This window comes from Sardina pilchardus, chromosome 4, assembly GCF_963854185.1.
Source record: "Sardina pilchardus chromosome 4, fSarPil1.1, whole genome shotgun sequence".
NCBI classification, from domain to species: Eukaryota; Metazoa; Chordata; class Actinopteri; order Clupeiformes; family Clupeidae; genus Sardina; species Sardina pilchardus.
The window spans coordinates 31,037,768-31,065,420 of NC_084997.1; the positions used below are offsets into that span (position 1 = coordinate 31,037,768).

The 27,653-nt window shown below is 39.8% G+C and overlaps 2 protein-coding genes across 2 annotated transcripts; both read left to right on the forward strand.

Moving 5' to 3' along the window:
* Positions 1-828: 828 nt before the first annotated feature.
* Positions 829-7,679, forward strand: LOC134078972 (zinc finger protein OZF-like). The gene is made up of 4 exons (XM_062535136.1): positions 829-880; positions 1,186-1,896; positions 6,874-7,233; positions 7,402-7,679. Exons 1-4 carry the CDS (start codon positions 829-831, stop codon positions 7,677-7,679), a joined length of 1,401 nt encoding a protein of 466 aa, XP_062391120.1.
* Positions 7,680-10,060: 2,381 nt separating this feature from the next.
* On the forward strand, positions 10,061-12,097 carry LOC134078973 (zinc finger protein OZF-like). The gene is made up of 3 exons (XM_062535137.1): positions 10,061-10,274; positions 10,429-11,676; positions 11,850-12,097. The coding sequence occupies exons 1-3, from the start codon at positions 10,061-10,063 to the stop codon at positions 11,990-11,992; spliced, it is 1,605 nt and encodes a 534-aa protein (XP_062391121.1). The 3' UTR covers positions 11,993-12,097.
* Positions 12,098-27,653: the final 15,556 nt, after the last annotated feature.

Consider the following 27,653-nt stretch of genomic DNA (forward strand, 5'->3'; position numbering starts at 1 on the left):
AGAAGAAACCACTAAACACCAACGAAGAAGGTGTTTGCATAACCGAGCTGAGGCAACAAGAAGACAATTTATATTGTAGTTGAAAACAGCCCTGTGAGAAATTTATAGTAAATGTCATTCAGAAAGACCGTTGGTTAGCGAGCTCATTTAAAATATCCAAACTTTTTTGACCCTGCCTTTTACAAGAATCGGAATCGAGAATCGTTAGGAACTGGAATCGAAACAAGGAATCGAAATCGGAATCGGAATCGTTCAAATTCAAACGATACCCAACCCTAGTCTTGATAAGATTCCTTTACATAAGTCAAAGTATTCTTATTTAGTTAAAAATGACCTTTCAATTGATTGCTATGTAAGTATCTTCATACTAAAAAACAATACCGAATAGATTTTGTTGAGTTTAGTATAACATAAATAAATAATAACACTTGGTTAGGTTTTATTTTTTGTAGTGCAGTTCACACCTCCACCCACCCACACCTGCCCTCCTTTGTAGAGTTTGTGCTATTTGGGTTATGGACACACCCACCTGTCGACTGTCAGACGTGCAAGTAACAACCATTCAAATGGAAGTTCCTCCCACAATCCTTTGTTATTCTCATTTGCATTCCACTCCCTGCAGCTGATTGGTTCCCTTTAACCCTGTGAAGCTATTGGGGCAGGAATATAGAGACTATATTATGAACACAACAGATTGGGGACTCAACATTGAAATCAAACTGTAAGGGAGACACTGAGATGTACTGATGCAATAATGATTGGCCTTTTTGTTCTCATATTGAAGTAGTTTTTTTTTTTTTAAATAACGAGTCTCAATAATAGTCTGACATGTCAGGACCAGTTGGATCAACGGACCAGCTCACAGCAGTGAAGAAGGAGAGTGAAGAAGAAGAATTTGATGATTTCCTACAAGAGTTTTTGTTTACAACTCCGAAAGAGGAAGAGGAGCCTGGACAGGATCATGAATATAAGACTGAAACATTCTTGTCACCATCTGAGGAAATTAAAAAGGAAGAACTCTCTGATTTAGAAAAAAATAATTACACAGATTATTTTCCAAAAGGTGAGATTTTCAACAGTTTGTATTATGGTTTCAAATAATGTAACTTTGTAACTATTATCACCTGAGATATTGTATTGAGATATTGTGAAATTCTTTTTTTTTCTTTATTTCTGATGTTGTAGGAGACATTCAAATGATCCATGCTAACAAAAGAGTGCACTCTGAGGAACAAGAAAACAAAGAGTGTCATAAGCACTCCAGGTGCCAAACAACAAAGGAGAAGCTGCATGAGCAGATACCCCCGGAAGTCCATACTGGAGAAAAGCCACATCAGTGCTCTCAGTGTGTAAAGGCATTTGCTCACATGTCTCATCTCAAAAGACACCAGCTGACCCACACTGGGGAGAAAACACATCAGTGTTCTCAGTGTAAAAAAAGATTTAGTCGAAAGTCTGATCTTAAGAACCATGAAATGATCCATACAGGAGAAAAGCCACATCATTGCTCTCAATGTGAAAAAGGATTTAGTCGAAAGTCTGATCTCAAGAAGCACCAATGGGTCCATACTGGAGAAGCGCCACATCAGTGTTCTCAATGTGAAAAAAGATTTAGTCAAAAGGGTGATCTCAAGACACATCAAATGATCCATACTGGAGAAAAGCCACATCAGTGTCCTCAGTGTGGAAAATCCTTTGCTCAAAAACATAATCTTAAGGATCATCAGATGATCCATACTGGAGTAAAGCCACATCAGTGTCCTGAATGTGGAAAGGCATTTATTCAGAAATCTTCTCTCCGTGGACACCAGAGAATCCACACAGGAGATAAACCGCATCAGTGTTCTCAATGTGGAAAAGCCTTTAATCAGAAGAGCTATCTAAAGCAACACCAAACAAAAAATAAAAAGTGTGGGAAAAGGTCTTTAGTCCAAAGTCTAAACTGAAAAGGCATCTGCAGAGTGGAGTTTAGGTCAAGAATGTGTATATGAACTACTGTCATGTTGGCTGGTTGTGTGATGCTACTGGTTGAGCATGAATTTGATAAAGTTGAACTGATGTTATTATCTTTGTAGATAATGCTGAAGCTATTAAAACAGTGGAAACATCTTGCCACCACCCTAAACATCTAAGACAGCATGAAATGCTTTCAATAAGAGTAGAAGGTAGTTAAACAACCCTACCACTGGTAATTTGAATTCATTTCTCTACCCAAGCCCCATCTTTCCTCCTGTGTTACTGCCGTTTGAGGTATGGCCATGCCCACCTGAGTAATAATCTGTTAGCAGGGATCACACTTGTAATGGAACATGGAATTCTTTTCTGTAATTCTTTGTCATTGTGATTGGCATTCTAATAGCTTTTGCTAATGATTGGTCAGGTTATAATCCAGGGAATAAATGGACAGGTGGAAGGTGGAACTTCCTTTACATATCCAAAGGTTCCTTTAGCCCTCCCCCTTTCCCTTTGGTTATTCAATAAACTGTGCAACCTTAATTTAAAATCTCTTAACCCTCTGGAGTCTAAATCCCCCCCTGGGGATTTGAAAAACTGTTCCAAACACACATCTCAGTCTTTGCTAGTTTTTGTCCAAGATAAGTGACACCATTAGAAACCTTTATTCAACTAGTTTCCAAATATATAAGTTTTAAAAGATAATGGACCAATGGTACTTTGTAAAAACAAGAAAAGAAAATCCTAGGATTTCAGTCCTCTCAGCTGCAGCAGGCCCATTAAACTTACTTTGCATGTGAAAGAAACACTCACAAAGTGACCCATTTAGTCTGACTCTTTTCCAATTTGTAGTAAAACTACATAACATTTATATATGTTATTTCTACTTATATGAAGCCAACATCGTTGTTTTCAAGGTTAAAACTTCAAAAGTCTTAGCTCGATATATTTATAGTTTCCTACCTTTGACTTTTAACCTTTGAAAATCGTTTTTTAAATAGTTGTGTTTACACTGAATTATAATAAAATTTTATTACATTCACTTTACTCTTATTATTACATTCTGTTTCTTTTTGCATTTTACACAACATCCCAACATTTTCTGATTTGGGGTGGTAGGGTGGTCAAATATGGTTCTGTTAGTAGAAATAATAGACCATATTAATTTGAAAAATAGAAATATATAAATATTAATGCACACAACAAATACAATATGGAATTTTTTCAGGAAAAATTGAGTGTTTTCAACACTTGTAATCTTTAAGTTCCCTCCTCCAATTGACATCAATTGTCCTTTTTGGGTTTGTATAGTTTGGCGTATATTAACAAACTACTATGGAGGGACAAGGACTCTGACAATAAAGGGCTTGAACTCAAAATTTAACAATGAAACTGTGACAGACACAACTATCTTAGCAAAATAACGTAATACTTTCTTTATTGATTCTGTTCATGAAATAACTAAAATGTTCAGTTCACCTACCCACACTCCTTCTCCTATAGATTATGAAGACCAATTTTTAATAGAAGAGATAACAGAAACAGAGGTGGTTAATATAATCAATGCACTGAAAACCTCTAAGGCGAAATATTTCTATGGGTTTGATACAAACAAGATACACTAGTTCACCCAATCACCTGCTTGGTCAACCTTTCCTTTAAGTATTCTGTTGTCCCATCAGCTTGGAAGGTGGCCATGATTACACCAATATTTAAATCTGGAGAAAGAACTGAAATGACCAATTACCGGCCTATTAACACCATACCCATTGTGTCTAAGATAGCTGAAAAATGGGTTGCAAAAGCATTGATAAAACATTTAAATATAGGCCATAACCCTCTGCATCCCATGCATTTCGGTTTCCGTACTCACCATTCTACAGAAACTGCAAATTTCTTACTATTAGAAAAGATAAAATGTCTTCTGGATAACAACTAATATGTAGGTGCTGTGTTTGTGGACTTAAAGAGGGCATTCAATTCTGTCAATCACCAGGTTATTTTTATCTAAGATAGCACATTTTAATTTTTCAGAAAAAGCTATTCAGTGAATGAATTCTTATCTATCTTGCCGGAAGCAATGTTGGTAACACTAAATCCTCTCTTCTTGACTGCTCTGTAGGAGTCCCACAAGGCTCCATAATTGGACCAATTTTATTTGCACTTTATGTAAATTACCTGATGTCTGTCAAAATGTTAACATACAGATGTACGCAGATGATGCCGTAATCTATACTCATGCTAAAAGCCTCCAACAAGTTTCATCAGCTTTAAAAAAAAAAAACGGTCTGCTTGATGTTCTTAAAACAGGCCACTAAGCTGGAACGTTTAGCGGAGAAGAGCTTAACCTTGTTAATGAATTCAAGTACTTAGGAGTAACTCTGGACTCTGCATTACATTTTAAAAGTAATATAAAAAAGGTGTCAAATAAAGAAAATAATAATATTAAGAATTTTAGGCACATCAGGCCATTTCTCAACATTAAAGTTGCTTGGACATTTTTACATTCAATGATTTTTTTCACATATTGAATATTGTTTTATAAACTGGTCTCTAACTAGTGCGACAACACTTAAACCATCAGAACTGCTTTTTAAAAGAGCTATATAAATATTTGACGAGAAAGCACCATCATTTCATCACTGTAATAAGATAAGCCAAGCCAAACACAGTTATACTGTATGTCAAGTTGTCATGACAATATCAGGCCAAACACCTCACATTTATTTCTTGGCTAATGTCAAGTTGTCATGACAGCATTATAAACAGGTTACATTTTCTTGGCTAATGTCAAGTTGTCATGACAAAGACACCAACAAATAATGTCATCTTGGCTAATGTCAAGATGTCATAATGATGACACCCAAACAATGTCAACTTGACATTTCAAAAACCGAGTGACACATTATGACAACAGTCCTAAACATCAATAATGTGTCATTATCATGTCATTCTTATGACAGTTACATGTCACCCTTATGTAGACCCCTTCAAATAAAGTGTTACCGGTTTAATTTGTATTAAGCTCAATGAGCATGAAACCATCTTATAGGCTAACTGGAACCAAAACACCATGCCAATCTCTGGGGATGGTGAAGAGTAACCCTTTAAGTTCCCTCTTCCAATTGACCCCTTCTGTCCCCTCTGTGTTTTTGGGTATGACCAAGCCACTCAGGCCCATCATATGTGTAAAGAGTGCTGCTCATATATTATGGTATGTATTTCCATGGTGCTTTGTCTGTGTTATTTGCATTCTAATAGCCCCTGCAGCTGATTGGTTAGGTGTGAATCCAGGGAGCTAATGGAGCAGGCACAGGGAGCATTGATATTGATACATAAACATTGGAATGGACACATTCTACCAAAACAAGATGATGAACAGCCAAAATAGACCACAGAAAAAAATAGAAAAATCTACAGACATAAATGTGTGGTTCTACACAGGTATTACACACTCTTTCTACGCCAACATACACAACTGAAGTTCAATGTCATGTCTTCTTATATCTGTGTTTCTTGAGGAGCATGTTCATACAGTCATCATCAGCCTTCATTTGGGAGTTTATTTGTAAATGCAGTATGTCTGGGAATCTGGTGCAGAGATAACATTCTCTGCCTGACATGTAATGTTCCAGGTTAATTCACTTTACATCTACCAGTATTTGAATGTTTTCTAAATCAAACTATTATTTTATGGTATACTGTATCCTCATATCCAGTTGTAAACAATTAGAACACAAACTTATACACACATAACTTAAGTGTATATAAACACACATACACTATATTAAGCCTTCAGGAGGAATGCAAGTTTTAAATAAGCTAACCTATCACTTTCTTGTCCAATCATATGACTTAATTTAATAAGAGTTTGACTTTTTAAAAGAAGATTTTCATTCTGAAAACTTTGTCTGTGAGTGCATTGAGTAAATTTGTCTTGATAAGACTAATTTAAATAAGTCAAAGTGTTCTTAATCAAGTCAAAATGACCTTTCAATTTATTGGTAGGTAAGTCTCTTCATACTAACAACAATACCAAATAGATTTTTTGGTTAGATCTTTTTTTTGTGTGTGCAGTGCAGTTCACACCTCCACCCCACCCTCACCTGCCCTCCTTTGTGGAGTTTGTGCTATTGGAGTTATGGTCACACCCACCTGTTGACTATCAGATGTGCAAGTAACCACCATTCAAATGGAAGTTCCTCCCACAATCCTTTGTTATTCTTATCTGCATTTCACTCCCTACAGCTGATTGGTTCGCTTTAAATCCTAGAGCTATTGGGACAGGCAAAGGGACTATTATGAACACAACAGACTGGGGTCTCAATATTTAAATCAAATGGTAAGGGAGACACTGAGATGCACTGACACTATTTAATTACTTGCTGTTTTGTTCTTGTATTGAAGGACTTTCTGATGTGAATACTTTTACAAAACCAACCAGTCTGAAATGGCAGACCCTATTGGATCATCAGACCAGCTCACAGCAGTGAAGGAGGAGAGTGAAACAGAAGAATTTGATGATTTCCTACAAGAGTTTTTGTTTACAACACAGAAAGAGAAAGAAGAAACTGGACAGGATCATGAATATAAGACTGAACTATTCATGTCACCATCTGAGGAGATTAAAAAGGAGGAATATTCTGATCTAACAGAAAACGATCACACAAATTATTTTCCGAAAGGTGAGATGTTTGTGTTATATAATACAATGTTATATTTGTTATATAATTACAAAGTGAAGCTAATATCAACAATGCATGATTGAGATATTGAAAATCTTTCTTTTCTTTATTTCTGATGTTGTAGGAGACATTCAAATGATCCATGCTAACAGAGTGCACTCTGAGGAACCAGAAAACAACGAGTGTCATAAGCGCTCCAGGTGCCAAACAACTAAGGAGAAGCAGATACCCCCGGAGGTCCATACTGGAGAAAAGCCACATCAGTGCTCTCAGTGTGGAAAGGCATTCACTCAAAAGAGTCATCTCAAAAGACACCAGTTGATCCACATTGGAGAGAAAACACACAAGTGTTCCCAGTGCAAAAAAATATTTAATCAAAAGTCTGATCTCATGAAGCATCAAAGGATCCATAGTGGAGAAAAAACATTTCAGTGTTCTCAATGTGATAAAACCTTTGCTCAAACGTCTCATCTCAAGGATCATGAGAGGATCCATTCTGGAGAAAAGCCCCATCAGTGTCCTCATTGTGGAAAGGCATTTATTCAAAAGTCTGCTCTTAGAGGACACCAGAGAATCCACACAGGAGAAAAACCCTATCAGTGTTCTCAATGTGAAAAAAACTTTACTCGATTGTCTGATCTGAATAGGCATAAATGGATTCATTCTGGAGAAAAGCCATATCAGTGTTCTGAGTGTGGAAAAACATTTACAAGACTGTCTGATTTCAAGAATCATCAGATGATACATTCTGGAGACAAGCCACACCAGTGTCCTCAGTGTGGAAAAGCCTTTTATCATAAGTGGAGTCTTAAATTACACCAACGCATCCACACTGAGGAAAAGCCACACCAGTGTTCTCAGTGTGGAAAAGGCTTTAACTACAAGAGTAGTCTTAAGACTCACCAGAGCATCCATAGTGGGGAAAAACCTTATCAGTGTTCTCAGTGTGGAAAGACCTTCAATCAAAAGGGCAATCTGAAGCAACACCAAACAAAGAAGAAAATGTGTGGAACCAGGTCTTCAGTCCAAAATCTAAACTGAAAAGGCATCTGCAGAGTGGAGTTTAGGTCAAGAATGTGTATGAATTACTGTTATGATGGCTGGTTGTGTGATGCTACTGGTTGAGCATGAAACTGATGAAGTTGGTGTTATCTTAACCCTTAAACAGGCGATGTATGCGAGATACATACTTTTTAACATCCTGTATGGGGCCATAATATATTTTTTTTTTTCAAAAACAAACGTCGTTATCGTTTCTGAGAATTTAAAGCGTTGACATTTTTTCTCAGCCAAATTATATACATTTTTGCTTTAATCGAAATAAAACATTACAATTGTGAAAGCAATGATGCATAGAAGATGACAAGCTAAATTGTTATTAAATCCGGTTAGCATCATTGCTGCAGAAATTTGATTAAAACTCTTGCATCCAACTTGAGTTGACTGATAATCTCAATACCAATGTTTTTCAACTCCAAAACTCGAAAGGGCCTGTCCCAAGGAGAAAAAGTATTAGCCTACATCGAAACTTACAGTAAACAACAAACGTGGGGAAACGGAATAGTCCAACCAGTAAACTTTGATAAGCTAGCCAACTATGGTCACGGCTATTTAATTAACAGCCTACAAAACGAGTTTGGCATAAATATTTTATAGGTAAAATGAAAAGCAAAATGTGCTATAGTGCAGACCCATTTCCAGAAGAACATCCACAAAGTCAGCTCTTTTAAATTATGAACATTATGCACCCCTTGTTTGTAACCAATTATTTAAATTGTTCTGTCTTCTGAGAGAGATGGTGATGACCTTGCAAAAGAGTGGGTTGTCCATCCCACCTCTCATAATCTTTCAATTCGCACTTTCTCAAACATGTCCTCCCATATGGTGTTTGCAGTTTAAACTAGAATCATGGCCAGGCGTGTACTGTAGGGGTAAAATAAGAGCTGGGTAAACAATTAATTCTGTGATCACGGTGAGGTGGACTGCCCCAAGTGGTGTCAGATTTAGTCATTTAGAAAATGTTTGATGATGGTGGAGGTCATTGTCCAATGTTAATAACAATACCAGTGGCATTAATGGTTAGACTGTTGATGAGTGTAGGCCTACATATTGTGAATGTGGATAACACATGATTAGCATCCAAATAGCTCCATATCTGATTGCGTAGGTCATAATCCAGAATGCTAGTGGGTCAGGTAATAGGTGACATTTTAGTTTTTTAAAAAATAAAATAATGTATTTGCTCACTATGTAAAATGTGTACATTTCTGTCATATTCGTTTCGTGAAGGGTATTTAAATATGTTGAAACAAACATGCTGCCAAGGCATGATGCTCCTCTGCCATCCTAATTTGAAATACACGTTTAAGATTTTAAGAAAGACTAAAGCACTAAAGATGTAATGCTCAAGGCATTTTACATCAACTTCATCAAACAGGATCAAAACAGGACAGGACAGGATCCAACAGGACTACATCAAGGAGGATTTTTATTTTTATTTTTAAAGGCCAGTTATTTCATGGATCCAGGACATTATGCACCCTGATAAAGTCCCCTTGGCCTTTGGAATTCAAATAACCCCATGTCAACACTATACACTGTACTAAGAGTTTGGCAGGCTTCATGTCAGTTATTAGCTGTTAGCTAATTAGCTGATTTGAATTGCATTGAGCTCAATGAGTCACTTCTGCTCACACTCTCCAAAAGTCCCAAAGCAGCCCAGCCCCCCTCCAGGGGTGCACAAAGTATCCTTTATACACCTGTGTGTTAGCTTAACGAGAACGGCGACGCCCATGCCAGCAATTACCTGCGAGGAGGGAAAGACACACAGAGAGCATGCAAGCAGGAAGAACGGCCTACAGTCTGCAGCCTGAAGCCGTCACAATAACACAGCCATGTAGACATAATGTCAAAAAAGCCTGAGCTCCTGCATGTTGTCCAGATATACCTGAAGTCAGTGTGCAATTCAATTAGCACTGGACCGACTCGGCGTTGTCCTTTTTACAGTGGTATTACAAACATGCACTATTTGCTAACACCTCTCATAACCTACAGAATTCTGCATGCATCCTTTGACCAGACGGAGCCTTAAACCTGCACATTTCATACAGTCACGGCTCCACCTCACCCCCACCTGTTCTCCTTCGTGGAATTTGAGCAGTGTGAGGTATAACCATGTCCACCTGAGGACCATCAGGTGTGTGAAGAGAGCTCATACATATGGAATTCCCTCCCACATCAGATTAGCATTCCAATAGCCCTTGCAGCTGATTGGTTAGAATAGAAATGGGGCAGTTAAAAGGACTATATTATGAACATTCAACAGACTGGGGTCTCAATACTGAAGTCACTTTTGGTACACCTAACTACAGGACTACATCTGTCTTTGTATTGAAGGACTATTCTCTAAACTTATGTTTGAAATGGCAGGATATGACCAGCTAACGGAAGTGAAGAAGGAGAGTGAAGAAGAATTTGATGATTTCCTACAAGAGTATCTGTTAACAACTCAACAAGACAAAGAAGAACTTGAACTGGAACATGAATGTAAGACTGAAATACTCATGTCACTACAGGAAATTAAAAAGGAAGACATATCTCGAGTTCTTCATGATGACACAGATTATTTTCCAAGAGGTGAGTTTCTGAACAGTTTGTGCTACGAAAAAAAAAAATACAAATACTATATATATATATAGTATTATATATATATTATAGTATTATACATATATATAGTATTATACATATATATATATAAATTGCAAACACTCAATTTCTTATTATGTTGTAGGAGACATTCAAAGGAATCAAGCAATTAAAACAGAACACAGGAAGGAAAAGCTCTCATGTAGCCAGGAGACGTCATACCAGAAATTACCACGGGAGTTGGAAACCAGGGAGGAGCTGCTCACTGGCCATCAGATTACACATTCTGATGACAAACTACATAAATGTTCTCAGTGTGGAAAAACCTTTATTAATAAGTACACTCTTAAGGAACATCAGATGATCCATACTGGAGAAAAGCCACATCAGTGTTTGCAGTGTGGAAAGGCCTTTACACACAAGGGTTATCTCAAGAGACATCAGATGATCCATACTGGAGAAAAGCCACATCAGTGTTTGCAGTGTGGAAAGGCTTTTATACATAAGAATAACCTTCAGGCACATAAGAGGATCCATTCTGGAGAAAAGCCACATCAGTGTTTGCTGTGTGGAAAGGCTTTTTCACATTCAAGTAATCTTACAGAACATCAGAGGATCCATTCTGGAGAAAAGCCACATCAGTGTTCGCAGTGTGGAAGGGCCTTTACGCAAAAGAGTTATCTGAAGAATCATCAGAGGATCCATTCTGGAGAAAAGCCACATCAGTGTTTGCTGTGTGAAAAGGCTTTTAAAAAAAAGGGTCACCTCAAGATACATCAGTCGATCCATACTGGAGAAAAGCCACATCAGTGTTCGCAGTGTGGGCAGGCTTTTACTCAAAAGGGTGACCTCAAGATACATCAGAGGATCCATACTGGAGAAAAGCCACATCAGTGTTTGCTGTGTGGAAAGGCTTTTTCACATTCAAGTAATCTTACAAATCATCAGAGGATCCATTCTGGAGAAAAGCCACATCAGTGTTCGCAGTGTGGAAAGGCCTTTACAAGAAAGGGTGGTCTCAAGAAACATCAGAGGATCCATACTGGAGAAAAGCCACATCAGTGTTTGCTGTGTGGAAAGGCTTTTACACAAAAGGGTTACCTCAAGATACATCAGTCGATCCATACTGGAGAAAAGCCACATCGGTGTTTGCTGTGTGGAAAGGCTTTTTCACATTCAAGTAATCTTACAGAACATCTGAGGATCCATTCTGGAGAAAAGCCACATCAGTGTTCGCAGTGTGGAAAGGCCTTTACAAGAAAGGGTGGTCTCAAGAAACATCAGAGGATCCATACTGGAGAAAAGCCACATCAGTGTTTGCATTGTGGAAAGGCTTTTACACATAAATCTCATCTCAAGCTACACCAGCGGACCCATACTGGAGAAAAGCCACATTAGTGTACTACATGTGGAAAGGTGTTTACACGTAAGTGTAAAGTGCACTGAAGAAACATCAGAGGATCCATATTTGAGAAAAGCCACATCAGTGTTTGCTGTGTGGAAAGGCTTTTACAGATAAGTCTAATCTTAAACTACATCAGAGGATCAATACTAGAAAAAAGCCACATCAGTGTTTGCAGTGTGGAAAGGCCTTTACACAGAAGGGTGATCTCAAGAAACATCAGAAGATCCATTCTGGAGAAAAGCCACATCAGTGTACTACATGTGGGAAGCTTTTCATGACAGTCTCAGATCCTCACTGTACATAAGATTGCACACACTGGAGAAATGCTACGTCCATGTTCACAATGTGGAAAGGCCTTTGCTCAAAACTCTTGTCTCAAGGGACACCTAAGGATCCATACATGAAAAAACATGACCAGTATTCTTAGGCTGCGTTTAGACTGCAGATCGGATATGCTCAATTCCGATTTTGTGCTCATATCCGATTTTTTTGATTGCATGTTTACATCTACTTTCGCCAGTGACCCAAATCCGATCATGTGTGTTTACATTTGCCAGACACTTGAAATGGCCCGCATGCGCATGGGCCAAAAGTTTCTTGTAGGGGAGAACCAGCACAATCGTAACACTTTTTTATTTTCTCAGTTGAAACTAGCTTTACACAAAGACGATAGCCTTGAGAGCAGTGAAACTTGACCAGAACAGAGTCATACATCTCTACTCCATGAAAGTTGAAACAGAATGTAACAAATATGTTGCAGTTTGTTAATAACTTAACTTAACAGTGACATGTACCTTTGTTCCAACCTACGCAGCCATTAAAAAGTGCGGTAGGCTACAGTTGTAACAGTATAGCGTCATGGTTGTAACAGTGCTAAAATCGTGAATCCTATAACATATTTTAACACAAAACACTGCTGGCTTAAACAAAGAACATCTGTTTTCATATATAATCAACAAAAAAAGGTCCAAATGTATGACTGTTAAAAGCTAGTTGTATTGAGTGATTAGCCATTGCAAACCATACGGTATTATGCTAGCTCACAATAACCTTTAAATAGGCTTATTTAGGTCCTATCGACTTGATAAAACCTGTTAATATAGTTGATGAACTGCTTATTTCTTACATGTCTGAAGCAATTGGTCCAACACTGATATTTGAAGTTGCTGTGTTAACTTTCATTGGGTGTGATCGCGGCACATAAAAATAATCCATAACTCGCAATCATAATTGCTCGCAACATGCGCGATAAAATCAGTTAATTTTGCCAGTGACGGGTGTTACAACTAACTCTTTTACTGTCTATGCAACTAACCCGCACAGGTCTAGGTCATGTTTTTTATTTTCATTTAATTGCATTTGCTGTGACTATATCAAATGGCACTCATGTTAACTTGAAACAGATCGAGGGACTGACGAAATGAACGACATGTGATTGAAGTCTACACATTCAAATTTCACGAAGCAAAGTTTAACAAACAGAACTGCAGTTGCAGTTTTAAAAAATAGGCTAATAGCCTACAAATCGCGATGCTTGAATTTGGCACTTTTTTGCTTAATATCTCTGGTTGGCAGGCGCGTAGGAACGTAGTAGACCTAAGCATTGGGGGGGACAAGAATGAGTTCCGTTGCGCGCGCAATTTTTTTATATTAATAAATAAAGGGGGCGAATTATAAGTCACATAAGAGATAAACAAAACATATTGCTGAAGTTTTAATGGCCCTCTGTAAGATGCCGCTTTGAAAATATGTATTTCAGTCTTTTTCTTAACCTATTTGGAACTGGGAAGAACATCTGCACATAGGCTGTTCAGAACACATTTCTTCCCTGAAAACGCACACAGCTAGTCTGTAGGACAACTGACTCCCCCAATGCTTCCCTTTACGTGGTTGCATAAACGTTGCTTAAATGAAAATATGTTTCTTCTTCTTGACTTTTCATATGCCATCTAAGTAAATTTTATGTCAGCTGACAGATGGATGCGTGTTTTGGGCACAATGAATGGGTTTGCCCTTAGTTTAAATGGAGACGCAGGGAGAGCGCGCTGTGGCTATTGTTACCTGTATGCAGCCAGCTCAACAAAGTAACGTGGTTAGAAGATTCCTGTATGCTGCATTGCCGTGACCATTTCCTTGTGGATTTTTCTCATTGGAATACAGCTAACGAACACGAAAGCTGAGATTGCCTTGCGCATCAGTGTTGGAACGATACTCAACAAACTGTGAGATAAACATTGTTTTTCGTGTCTGGGAGATCTCGTTGTCGTTTTTGACTGTCGGCTTCTTATGTTTATTGTTTGGACGTATGGACACTGAACTTTGAGGGGGTGTTTGTTTGTGCACTATGAAGCTTTGTGTTAATTAGTATTTGTCGGGCCTTCACCTCAGCGCGTAAGTTGCGCGCTAGGTGGCCACGAACGAACTCATTGCTTAATTTGTGACAAAATACAGTGAGTAGCCTATTCATCTTTCATTTGTGTTTTTTCATTTGTTAGATAATGTTGCATGTTTGACGTAGTTTGTAAACAGGCATTCTGCCCGTTTATCTTAAGTCAACCGAGGCCTTCGGTTGCTCATATCCGCCCGTAACCTTATGTGCGTCGTGACAGTGTGTAGATTATAATAAGGGGCAAATTGTTACACATTTAATTTTAAAAGCATAGCCTATAATAGGATGAATAAAGTGTATGGACTTGCTAAATCCAGGTAACCAGATAATTAGGCTATGTGCCACGTCCGATTTCGCAAGTGATAAGCCTACATTTAAAAGCGACAGCCATAAGACTATATTTAGGCTACCGTAGACTACTGTATTCACCCACAATAGGCTATCCTCTTAACTATTTCGAAAAGAATGAAAGAAGGTCGTACACTAAATATTTGAACTGAGAGAGGAGCCTACATTAGCTTTCAGACACTCAAGGTGAGGAAGTGCTCCATGCTGCATTATTGAGACGGGCTTCGTTTCGGGAAACATTCCTAAAACACAATGTAAAAGACCTCCGATGCGAAGCGATAGCTATAGTTATGGGGCCGTAACTCAGGAGGATATAATTGAGCTAAGTAATCAACAACATCTGTACTTTGCAGCGTTTTTCTTTCGGGAGGGGGTCCAACATTGGGGGTGTCCCGACCCCCTGGGTTGTAGGCTATTTACAGTAGACCATTCATATTTGGATGGCTATAGGCCTATGATTGTAGATAATTAGGTAGGCTACAAATGTTTTATTCTCAATACATGGTCTACGGAAACGTAATAGTCTATCAAAGTATCAGATAGGGCAACTTTTAACACGCTCCGAGTCCGCCAGCGCGCCCACTTGGAATTGTAACCTAACGTCACCAGGCGCAAAATTGTCACAGATTAATGACGTGTGGGACGCATTGCACTGGAATATCCGATTTGTCTGTTTAGACTGTAGACACATGCACACAAATCCGATCCATATCTGATTTAAAACCACATACGAAAGGGGCCTGTATCCGATCTGAGGAGATCGGAATTCATGTGTTTTTTTTCTGTTTACACTGTCGTGGCACAGATCGGATACGTGCCACATGAGAGCAAAAAATCGGATTTGGGTCACTTCAAACTGGCAGTGTAAACGCAGCCTTAAATGTGACAGGACTTTCACACAACTGGCTCAATTGAATACACCGGAACCTTCTGGACGTCTGAGTGACAATTTGATGTGATTTTTCACTAAAACAAAGAACTGAAGTGACATGTCAGGAAGGACACCACATCAGTCAAGATGAGACTAGATGATCCCTTCTGAAAAAAAAAAAAAAAAAAAAACCGAGCTGAGAACTGAGTAGCCAGCAGTGCAAATATATATGTGTTAGTGTGTGAAAAAGTCTTCATTACACAATCTAAAATTAAAACACATTTGCAGGGTAGTTTACGCAACTAGAACAAATGGCTGTCTATACAAAAGTAGTCTAATGTTAAAACTGATTGTGTGATGCTACCGATTGTGCATGGATTTCTAGTGGAGTATGTTTTTACTGACCTCATGCTTTTGTCTTTGTAGATAATGCTTAAGGCATTAAAAGTTTGGCAGTCTTGTAACCCTGAACCTCTGTGTCCATGTTTATTTTCTTACTGCCATACCACTTCAGTAATGGCGAAAACCAATTTCCATAGTAGCCACACAATGTAGAGGTACTATCAGAAATGTACCTAAAGAAAACATACAAATCTAAATGTGTTCTGACTCTGAGTTTGAGGAACCCAATGCAACTAGATTGTCCCCTTTCATAGCCTGCAATAGTGTGTGTGATACTTCATAATCAGCAGTGGTTGTGAGATTATATTTGAACATTGGTGTGCATTAGTCCATATTTAGAATATCTGGCCTATATCCAGAAAAATAAACAAAATTTAGCATGTTTGTCTAGACTAGACCAAGAAAATGAAAGATATTAAAAATCAAGCATTCTGCGTTAGTTCTGGCAAGCCATGTAGTCAAGCCCACTGTCAGCTGTCAGTTTCTTATTGGCCAGGGCTGTATTCATTGAATTTCTAGTCACAGTCTAGTCACAGGCCAGTCTCACATTAGGATTTTGCAAAGACTGTGGGTCACTATTTACAAGACTGCTGCTAGATTCCTTCAAATTATTTCCATCGTGCACTAGGCTACACGTCATCATTAACAGGAACTCACATGATAGCCCACTCATATCAAAGTAATTTTTTCGCGTTTCTGCAGCATTGTTTGATGTGTGACATCACTAACATATATAGAGTTGTTCTGTCACGTAGAACAACCGACTAATAAATTATAAGAAATGAAATAACAAATAATCATATAGGCTACAGCTGTCGCCTATTTTGCCCCTTCCTGTTTCATGTTCACGCAAGGTTACTATTGGTTTTTAATGTTCACGTCACTATTTGCATGAGCCACGACTGAAAAGACTTCCGATATTATCAAACATGTTTGATATTGTCGTAACGGAAAAACTAGAAAAAGACTGCCTCCGACGGACTTAAAACCGCTAAGATTGGCACCTTACACTAAACGATTTAGATGACGGAGCGCGCTGCGATTCTAGTACAACTCCCAAGATTTCTGCCCGATTTTGGAAATTTAGTCGCCGACTGTTAAAACAGGCCCAAATCATGCAATGTAAGCCAGCCTTTAATCGGGTCGCGTTACAGCCGAACGCTCGGAGAGCAATAGGACCTAGATAGGACCTAGACCTAGAATGAATTTAATCGAGTCCGTACCTTTCCGGAAATGTTATTAAAATGTTGTTAACGCGTTGCTAGCTGCAGCAGCGGCATTTCCGGAAAGGTACTGACTCGATTAATTCATTCTGGACTCTCTATCCGACCACATAAAGACGTGGGGATACTTCGGTTTGGCTTTAGGGACCCTCTACTCACTACCACGTAAGTGTAGTGTTGTTTGGAACAGTAGAAGAGGTATAAAAATAGCGTTTTGTAGTGGCGAAAGGACTTGCCCCGGTCATTTCCAGGCTAACGAGTTTTGGCTAAAAACGGTGAACTCGAACTTTCTCAAAATACATCCGAATGACATGATTTTGGTGTCAACTCAACGTATGTACTCCCAAATAGTCCGAAAAATTGATCTAAAGTGCATTTCACTCCGGATTATCCCTTTAAGAATCTTTCACAAATCTTGTCAGTGTAAGGTAGGTTTAAGATGAATCATAAAGGGGGTTTTCAATGGAATGAAATGGCACCCACTTCCGCCTCCTAAAGGGGCGTGATCAGTGACGAGATAATCGGTTTAGAATGGTGTAGAAGCAGCTGAAGCAGTGTGCCATTGATAACAGATGGCCTGCGCAATTAGCGGAGACAGGTCAGGTCAGGAGGGACAGGTCGTGAAACAAAGTTAATTTTTTATGTATTTATCTCGCTGGAAAATACGATTTAAATGTGGGAATGTTAGAAAGACGTGTGCCTTGTAGAATATGGGTTTGTTACTTGCATTGCCTTCCGTTTCGGACACAGCCAGAGAAAGGCCGTTCCTTATTTTGAATCTCTGTCGAATATCCACTAACAAACCAACTTGAAGCTAGCTGAAGTTGCTGCTATATATTAAAGGGATAGTTCGGGTTTTAAGACACGAAGTTATATAGGTTCCCTGTCAGCAGCATAGTGCATCAGCACTGACTTACCCCCCGACAGCGTCCTGTGAGCCGAGATCCAGCCGGAAATAGGTCCCATAGACCGGAAGTAGAAGGGCGTGACTTCGGCTCTCTATGTGAGAATTACTGGCTAGTGTGAACACTGGAGTTTGCAGTCTTTTGGGAAAGAACATTGATGCCACCAGGGCAGCAACTGTCTCTCAGTGCTGGACATTTGTCTAGAACACAATAAGATGTCCTCATTTTCCCTTGTTGGGTATGGTAAATGTGAACATTTTTGAGCAATTTCAACAAGTGCTGTCGCATTTCTAATGAGCTAGTTGGGCATTAGCAGGCTAGCTAGTCATTGTTATTGTTTTGCGCTAGCCTCTTTAGCAAACCATCTGGAAAACAAATCATTACATTGTATTGCACACACAGCAAGACCGTTAAATGTATGAATTGGTGACCGGATTGAAGCAGCAATGTAATCTAGTGTGTTAAAGCATTCCATTGTCATTAAAACGACCAACACGGTAGAAATACAAAGAAAACACATGTCACCTAATCTCGACTATGGGCACAGCCATGTTTGTTGACAGGTCGTAAGCCCAACTCGGGGTACTCGCAAGTACTCCGAGGTAAAGGGGGCGTTCCTCCATAAAATGCCGCAAGAAAGCTGGATAATTTACACTTTTCTACTCGGGCGGGCGACTTACGATAAATGGATCGCAGGGTTACCACCGTGACATCATGTGACATGTCCTTAAAATATCGCGGGAGTCTGCGTGTCCTTTCGGACCGTGCAGTCGGTCACGCGCTGAAACCCACCCCAATGACGTCAGTTCAAAGTCGTGATAGGGCCGTTTGGAAGGAATCTCCCCATGACAAGTATGACAGGTGTCTCGTAGTGCCTCCTTACCAAAGACACTAGAGCGGACCAAGATGGATCAGTCAATATTTTAGGAACCGCACTGTAGCCAGCGCCTGGGACGACACGGGAGCTTATCCCTGTGATCCATCTTGCTCTGTTCTAGAATCTATGCTCCTTACGTTAGAATGTACTGAAAAGAACAGAAATCGAAGGGATACCTTCTTATTTGTGATTTCTGGAACAGCGGTAGGCTAGCCTACTGAAAATGTTTGGATATTCTGCTATTTTATGCTGTTGGTTAAATAGATACACACGGAAAACACTTGATATTTAATTAATGTGCTTCAATGCAGGCCTCTTAGGCTTAGATCACACTGGCAGTCGAAATCTGATTTTTTGCATATCTGGATTGTATCTAGCTTGAATTTTGGGTAGTCTGAACGGCACAAAACTGCATGAAATGCGATTTTTGTAATGCTGATTCGCACCACATACAGAGGTGGTTTCAATATCACTTACTATTGGATATGACTCAATCTGAACAGTCGATCCACTTGAATAGGATTTCAACGTGCCCCTTTCGTCATTTGCATTGCAACAAACAAATACAATGTAATTCTGAATGACGGAAGTGATTGATTGATTGATTCAGCGCGTGCGCCACGGCTACCAGCAAAACAAAAACCAACGTCAGACTCAATTCATCATTTTATGGTGAAACATGGAAAACTGTAACGTTAAGGGTGACGAGGTACTTGCGCCGCGGCTACGAATAATAAGTTGGAAAATATCGAAAATAAATCCACTTTCATCCATGACGACTTGGTTGTGTACAACTCTACCTAATGAATCCAGGTGTGTGTAATTTATATCGGATCTGAGCATTGTACGCCAAGATAGGATGTGATCACTTGCAATATGCAATGAGAACAGTCAGTCAGAAAGATCAGATTCTGATCGGATATGCAAGACATCCGATTTCGACTGCCAGTGTGAACTAAGCCTTACGGGGCAGTCACACGCTTGCGTCCGCCAACGTTCGTCCGTTGTTTTCCCATTCACTTTACATTGGCTGGACTTCATTTCATGCCGCACTGAATTGTGGGTCCGATGCGTTGCCTGAGATACGTTGCCTCCGCCAAAAAGTTGAGAAATGTTCAACTTTTGACGGATCGCGCAAGCGCCAGCCAATGAAATTCCGTGTATGCAAATTTTCGAACACTGACAAACCAATCAGTTCGCGTTTATGGAAATGTGACAAAATGAGGCATACGTTGGCGGACGCAAGCGTGTGACTGCCCCGTTAAAGAGCCCCATAACTTCACCCACTTCACATTTCTGACAAAGGCTTTCAAAATGGGCAGGACGTTCTGAAATTTGGAAGGGAGTGCAGCCAATCAACCATGGTGATTTTGTGTCAATCTGGGAATGAGTGCAACAGACATCACAGGTAGGCTAATCAGGGCAGCAGGTGTTGGGGCGTTTCATTCCTAATTTGTATCAACCCGGTGACGTAGTGTTGGACGAGAAGTGCAGGACAACGTCAGCATTCCAATAGTATTTTGGACCAACATGCCATGTTGGTCCAAAAGGCGCGGAGAGCAATATCTCCAATACAAAATCATACGAAATGTTACTTTTGTCGAGAAACACAATTTTTGTCAAATAAACCCTGGTAATAGTATAGTTCACTACTTATGAGTATTTTCAACAGCTCAAAAAAACATATTTTAGGGTGCAGTTACCCTTTAACTGTATGACAACTGTGGTTTGTTTGAACTACATCATATCAATTTATTTCGTCAGTCATCATGCTCATTTTAATGAGTAAGAATGTAAGTTATACTGCACACAAAATCGCGAGTCACGTCAGGCACACTGCAGCAGGACTGTACGGGACCAACTGCGTCTGACTTTCGCTCCTCCCTGTAAGACTCCAGAGCTGAAGCCAGCCTAAAGGGCCGTTCACACCAAGAACGATAACGATAACGATAACTATAACCATAACGATAAAAGCGTCCACACTGGCCAACGATAAGAAAAGTCTCTCCTCATGTTAATGAATGTGATGGCTAGAATATTATGGGTTCTGATTGGCTGTTAGCTTTTTATCGTTCTCAAAATCGCTCTGAAAGTGATCAACAACGATATCGTTCTTCATGTTGTTATCGTTATAGTTTAGGTGTGAACGCTGTCATTCATATTAATGAGAGCGATATTTGTTTATAGTTATCGTTATCGTTCTTGGTGTGAACGACCCAAACACGGTCAGTGACGTCGATCCGGGACGCGCAATGTTTTCTTGCCCTGCCCAGAGCAACAGGCCCTTTGACTTCAGGCCCATCCAAAAACGTGCATGTTTACTTCATTGGTCCGCTGAAGTGACGCTTTCTGGTGCAATATGGAGGGGTAGCATACCAGAACATTGGTGAATGCATTTAATTTAAAATAATAATTATAATTTTTTTGTGCAATGTGCATGAATATGGATAGGTGTATCATAAAAGAGTCTGCTGCAAGTCAACAAAAATAAAGCTCACAGTTAAGCTACTACTACACGTGGTGCACTATTATGTTGATTACCCTCACCTAAATGTACAGTTAGTATTAGTGATGCACGATATATCGGTATATATTTTGACATCGGTGCATCACTAGTTAGTATCAATTTCAACTTCAACTTTATTTATTTTGTCCCTCAATGGGGCAATTCATTTGCAGGAGTGAAGAGCACAGCACAACATACAACACACAAACCACTCACATAAAGGGACAGATCACAGAAGACAGCCAAAGACAACATCATGATGCATAAGATAACAAACTGTACTGTGCTTAGACCAAGCTGCCCAAAGTGCTATTTGACTGAAGGCTGGCTTACATTGCACGATTTTGGTCTGTTTTAACAGTCGGCGACTACATTTCCAAAATCGGGAAATCTTGGGAGTTGTACTAGAATCTCGGCACGCTCCCGTCATCTAAATCGTTTAGTGTAAGGTGCCAATCTTAGCGGTGTTAAGTCCGTCAGAGTCTGTCTTTTTCTAGTTTTGCGGTTACGCCAATATCAAACATGTTTGATATTATCGGAAGTCTTTTCAGTTGTGGCTCATGCAAATAGTGACGTGAACATTAAAAACCAATAGTGACCTTGGTCGAACACGAAACAGGAAGGGGCAAAATAGGCGACAGCTGTAGCCTATATGATTATTTGTTATTTCATTTCTTATAATTTATTAGTCTGCTATTCTACGTGACAGAACAACTCTATATCTGTTGGTGATGTCACACATCAAACAATGCTGCAGAAACGCGAAAAAAATACTTTGATATGAGTAGGCTATCATGTGAGTTCCTGTTCATGATGACGTGTAGCCTAGTGCACGATGGAAATCATTTGAAGGAATCTAGCAGTGAAGGAATAGTGATATGACCCACAGTCTTTGCAAAATCCTAATCTGAGACTGGCCTGTGACTAAAAACTCAATGAATTGTCTTCAGATGTGAGAGGGTCTGAGACTGTAGTCTTTCAAAAAATCTTTTCCAAGTCTTTGCAAAGTCTGTCAATGTAAGGTAGGCTTAAAGTGCACTGTGCAATAACAGGGTGTCCGCGGGGTCTTAAAAAGTCTAAAAAAGTCTAAAATTACACATTTTCGATTTTAGGCCTAAAAAAGTCTAAAATATAGAGATATTTGCACTGTAAGTCTAAAATTGAGTTTGGGTAATTTAAGACCTACGTTTCAATGCAAAATATCGACAAAGGACTAATGTTTTTTTGTTTTGTTTTGCGTCCATTTCCACGCTGTTGAATGCTGCCCTTAAACTGTATGCAATGCGGGCTAGAATTGCGAAACATTATTGGCTAATTCTTGTAATTGACACTTCTCTGGGCCAATCGAAGGCTAGCACTTGCTTCAGTGCTCAAGTTGAATCTTGAACACAGCGCCAAGTTGACGTTTGGATAAGACGCCTGGCTACCGCGCGAGTCATTTATGTCAGGGACGACACCGCGTTCGGTTCACAAATATGAACGTAGAGGTAAAGCGGCCCCTTCTAAGTGCATTTATTTCTTGGACCGAACGCCGTGGAGTCCATTATCCCACTTATTCCAGTGTTACCATTTGATTTGTGTTAATTTCTTGTTATGATGTAAACGAAACAGAGACGGTGTAACTAGACAATCTTTTAATTTAAATCGCTAAAAATATGTTGTCTTGTTAGTAGAACTAGGCTACTTTTTTTCCACCACATATCAACTTATTTCTAAAGTTCTATCTCTTTTCTATGAACCTTTAGCTTTGAAACATCAATTGCCCTATATGCCATCCAACTAGCTAAAATCAACCACCGTCATGTGCGACAATGTTATGTTCTGAACATCTACAGCCTGGATGCAACGTGACCGTTCATTTAAACTTCACAACAAATTACGGCCAACAAATTGGATCTAGGTCATAGGTGTGCAAATAACGTTTAATGCACCCTCTGTAGAACGCAGGACGTGCATTGATTTGCATTGAGCTCAATGAGCATCAAACAGACTAATAGGCTAACTGGAAAAAAACACCATGCAATATCTGGCTATGGTGAAGAAGAGTATGTGATGATGTGGGGCTATTTTAATTTCTAAGGCCAAGGGAACTTTATCAGGATGCATGAAATAGCTGGCCTTTAAAAATAAAAACATAGGCATATAAAAAAAAATCCTCCTGCACCTATGGGAATTGACATAGGGGTCAAACCAGGCCTACTTACTGAATGCCCCCTGTATTTAAGTGAGAAAATGTATTTATTTCAATACATTCTTCATTTTTTGAAGAAAATCCTTGATTTTTACTCATTTTTTTTAATTAAGGCATGAAGATGATTTTCTATTCCTCTTTTAAGTCAACTTAAGCATGGGTTCAAATACGTATTCTCCCCTGTGTGTGTGCGTGTGTATGTTTGTGTTTACATACATCATACATGTATATGTATTATATATATTAATATAATAATATAATAATATATATAGTAATATATACATAACCCCCCCTGTCGGACACTGTCACCTTTTTTACGCTGAGGGGTTTGCAGGTCTGGATGCAGTAGCAAGTTTTTGATTCTCTGTGTGCGAGCAAATGTCAATTGACCGCAATCTGGCTCTGTTATTTCTTTTTTTAATATTTCTTGGTCTTAAATTTAACCCATGATTGTCTAAAAAAGGTCTAAAAAAGTCTAAAATTGCACTTGTTAAAACCTGCAGACACCCTGAATAAGCTACCTCCTTCTCTTGAGTTGAGGACAGAGACAGCAGAGGGGATAAAAGATTGTTTATATCGGTTGTTTTTTATTGGTGGAAGTCTGAAAAGGGAACCAGAAGGATGGCTCTCTCAAATTAACCACAGTTCCAGTGCCTTCCAGGTGTTTAGTATTGAGATTGTTTGCAACTGCAGCATAACCAGGCTACTGAGCGCGGAAGGCTAAACCATTTTCAGTGACGTTCGAGCCTAGAGCTAGGTCATTGGGTCAAATTGGAACAGGGAGGAAAGTAACAGGTAGGCTTATGTTACCTATCGTGATGTCATCGTTGAACTTTGTTAATGCACGTAGTGCAACTAATTGCAACATTGCAGGCTAAACCGAAAATGTCACATTAGGCTACAAATAGACCTATAGGTCCATGTCCGCATCACAGGCTATTTTTCCATGCTATAGGCCTACCATAAAAAAAAACATAGTTTTATTTATAAAATGTTGTTTTATTTAATGTCACCTTTTTACCACTATAACGTTAGTTAGGACTGACGAGGGTAGCCTATCGAGTTTGGAGTTAATACTCCAAATACTCAAGTTAATACTGAATTTCAAATAACACTTGGGTTAAAGTTTGATCTAATGTTGTGAGCCAGGTAAAGTTCTTAAGACCCTTTCCACATCCCTCACCAAAAACATTTACACTTTAAGGGGAACAGATGAGACATGGGAACAGATTGCAAAAGTAATTCCATAGGAAATATATAGTTATACTGTCTACATGAGCATGATGAGTACACAATATCAACTAACCTCAAAAGGTTTGCAATACGTTACCCTGTCCTTCCTGTTCGTTCGTGCTCGTCAGTTGACTTATTGTGACTTCATTACATTACAGCCAGCGGAGAGATTCTATGAAGGTACTGCTTGTATATAAACAGTCTTTTTAAATACACTTCCTGTGCACTTTCAAAGTTCTTTTTGATGGTTTAAAAATAGCAATTAAGCTGCATAGGCTACGTTATGCCCAGCAGGTAGCTGCAAACCTACTGCAAGCTTGGCTGAAAACGGTGTAATTTGGAATGCTAGGGGGTGAGCGAAGGTGCCTATTGGACACATGTAAGTACTCAGCAACATCTTTCAGTAAAGCTAAGGTCAATTTCACACCGAACTTCTCCTTTAACACTGCTGATGAGGCCTGCAGGATGTTGGTTCCATCCCGGAGAAGATAGTTGCCATTCCCCCGACTTACCTGGTGCTTCAGAAGAAGGCACTTGTATGCTGCCTTGAATTGAGTGGCATTAGGGCTGTTATTACAGCCTCCCCTGTCCCTGATGGCGGCAAAGAACAGCTCCAGGTGGTCTTGACTTAGTTTGTAAGTCAGTAAATAATTACCTGGAGCATTAGAACAATCAGACACCAAATCACGGAACATATTCACCACACTTCGGCAGGTGGCAATGAGCCCAATGAAGCAAGTTTGGCCCACTATACATGGGTGTTCCTCCACCATCCCGCAGACCTAAAAGCTATTCCTCAGCCCTTGGCCAGTGGGTTTCTGCTGTTAAGAACATCAAAGGTAGGCCCCGGCAGTGGCGCGACTGGCTGGGGCACCTGCACCGCACGCCTGCGACCCAGGTTCGATTCCCGCCCCGTGGTCCTTTCCGGATCCCACCCCAACGCTCTCACCCATTCACTTCCTGTCTCTCTTCACTATCCTATCATTAAAGGCATAAAAGTCCAAAAAATATACTTAAAAAAAAAAAAGAACATCAAAGGTGGCATCTAATGCTCTAAGAAACTCTACGGTTTCATCACACCCTTTAAACTGAGGCAAGTGGAGATCTTTGTCACAGTAGGCAATAAGGGCATCTGCCACACTAGAACTCAAGACCTGTGCTGCGAGGTTCACCTTTATTTTTTGTTTTTGCCACTCCGTGTGAGCCATTTTAAGTCGGTTGCCAAGCCGTAAACCTTCTTTCTCTTGCAGTTTGTTGAGCTCTTTTAAATAGTGCCATTTTATTTTGCCCCGCTGAGCAGTCTGGAAAACACCACCATCACCTAATGCATTTCTTATGAGTTTGATCATATGGCATGCATCCCACAGCACATGGACCCGTTGCGAAGGATCAGCAGGGTGCGGGAAGTAGGCCTGCATGTGTGGAACCTGATGCTTGGCACCAAGTGTCTTGAACATTCAAAAGTTACTTGCAGTACCATCACTGGTAAGGGACACTACACCAACACCTATGGTGTGAAGGCGTAACATTACCGCATCATGTTGGCTCGCTATGCACCAGTCAACCCATTTATAAGAAAATAGGCTACAGGGATTTTCCACGACTAATTAACAGAAACAGCCATTACAAATAGAGCCTCTTTGGCTTCTGGTAAGGAGTAGTTTACCTGACCACTGCCTACATCCACATACCCATAAATTTGATTTCCAGAAAACTCCATTTGTTTCCGTATGGACATCTCATCCATCATGAGTGCACAGATGGTATCTTTACCAATTTTTTTGTTATCTTCCACATTGCACATAAGTGCCTTAAATGATGCCTTTGTGAACCCTGACTCAGCATCCACAGCGCTGTACCAGGTTCGGATGGTTTGAGGGTGTGGCAAAAGATCGACGGACTGACGCACATACTCGTAAGCCTTTGCAGAATAAAAGTGCAATGTCCTGGCAAAAAAATTTAAAGGGTAACTGCACCCTAAAATATGTTTTTTTTTTTTTTTTTAAAGCTGTTGATTGATTGAAAATACTCATAAGTGGTGAACTATACTATTACCAGGGTTAATACTGACAAAAACGTGTTTCTCGACAAAAGTTAAATTTCGTATGATTTTGTATTGGAGATATTGCTCTCCGCGCCCTCTAAAGGTTGAAACATGACATGGCATGTTGGTCCAAAATACTATTGGAATGCTGACGTTGTCCTGCACTTCTCGTCCAACACTACGTCACCGGGTCGTTACAAAGTAGGAATAAAACGCCCCAACACCTGCTGCCCTGATTAGCATACCTGTGATAAGCCATTGTCTGCAGCACTCATTCCCAGATTGACACGAAATCACCATGGTTGATTGGCTACAGCAGGGCTGCACTCCCTTCCAAATTTCAGAACGTCCTGCCCATTTTGAAAACCTTTTTCAGAAATGTGAAGTGGGTGGAGTTCTGGGGTGAAGTTACCCCGCGTTCACACTGTCCACGTCCGTCGACGGATCTCGGAGGTTGTGTCTGCCATATGTGTATTTGCATACACCCGATCTGATTGGCTGACGAATCTGTCGCTGCCTGAAAAGTTGAACATTTCTCAACTGGGTACTTTGTTTGGCGTGATTTCCAATACTTCTCTCTTGAGTATCTTTGACCCAAGCGGTCCTGACAGAGTTACACTGGAAGTACCCAAGGGGTTAATCATAGTAAGTTCACACCACCACCCATCCCCCTACTCTCCTTTGTCTCTATAGTTTGAATAATGGCCATGGCCGTCTGAGCACCATCAGACGTGTGAAGAGTGCCCATGCCTATGGAGTTCCCACCCACATAAGATTTGCATTCCAATAGCCTTGCAGCTGATTGGTTGGGTATGAATTCTAGGTACTAATTGGGCAGACAGAAGGACTATATTATGAACACAACAGACTGGGGTCTCAATACTGAAGTCACCTTTGGTAAACTCAACTACAGGACTACATCTGTCTTTGTATTGAAGGACTATTGATGCCATTACTCTCTAAATTGACATTTGAA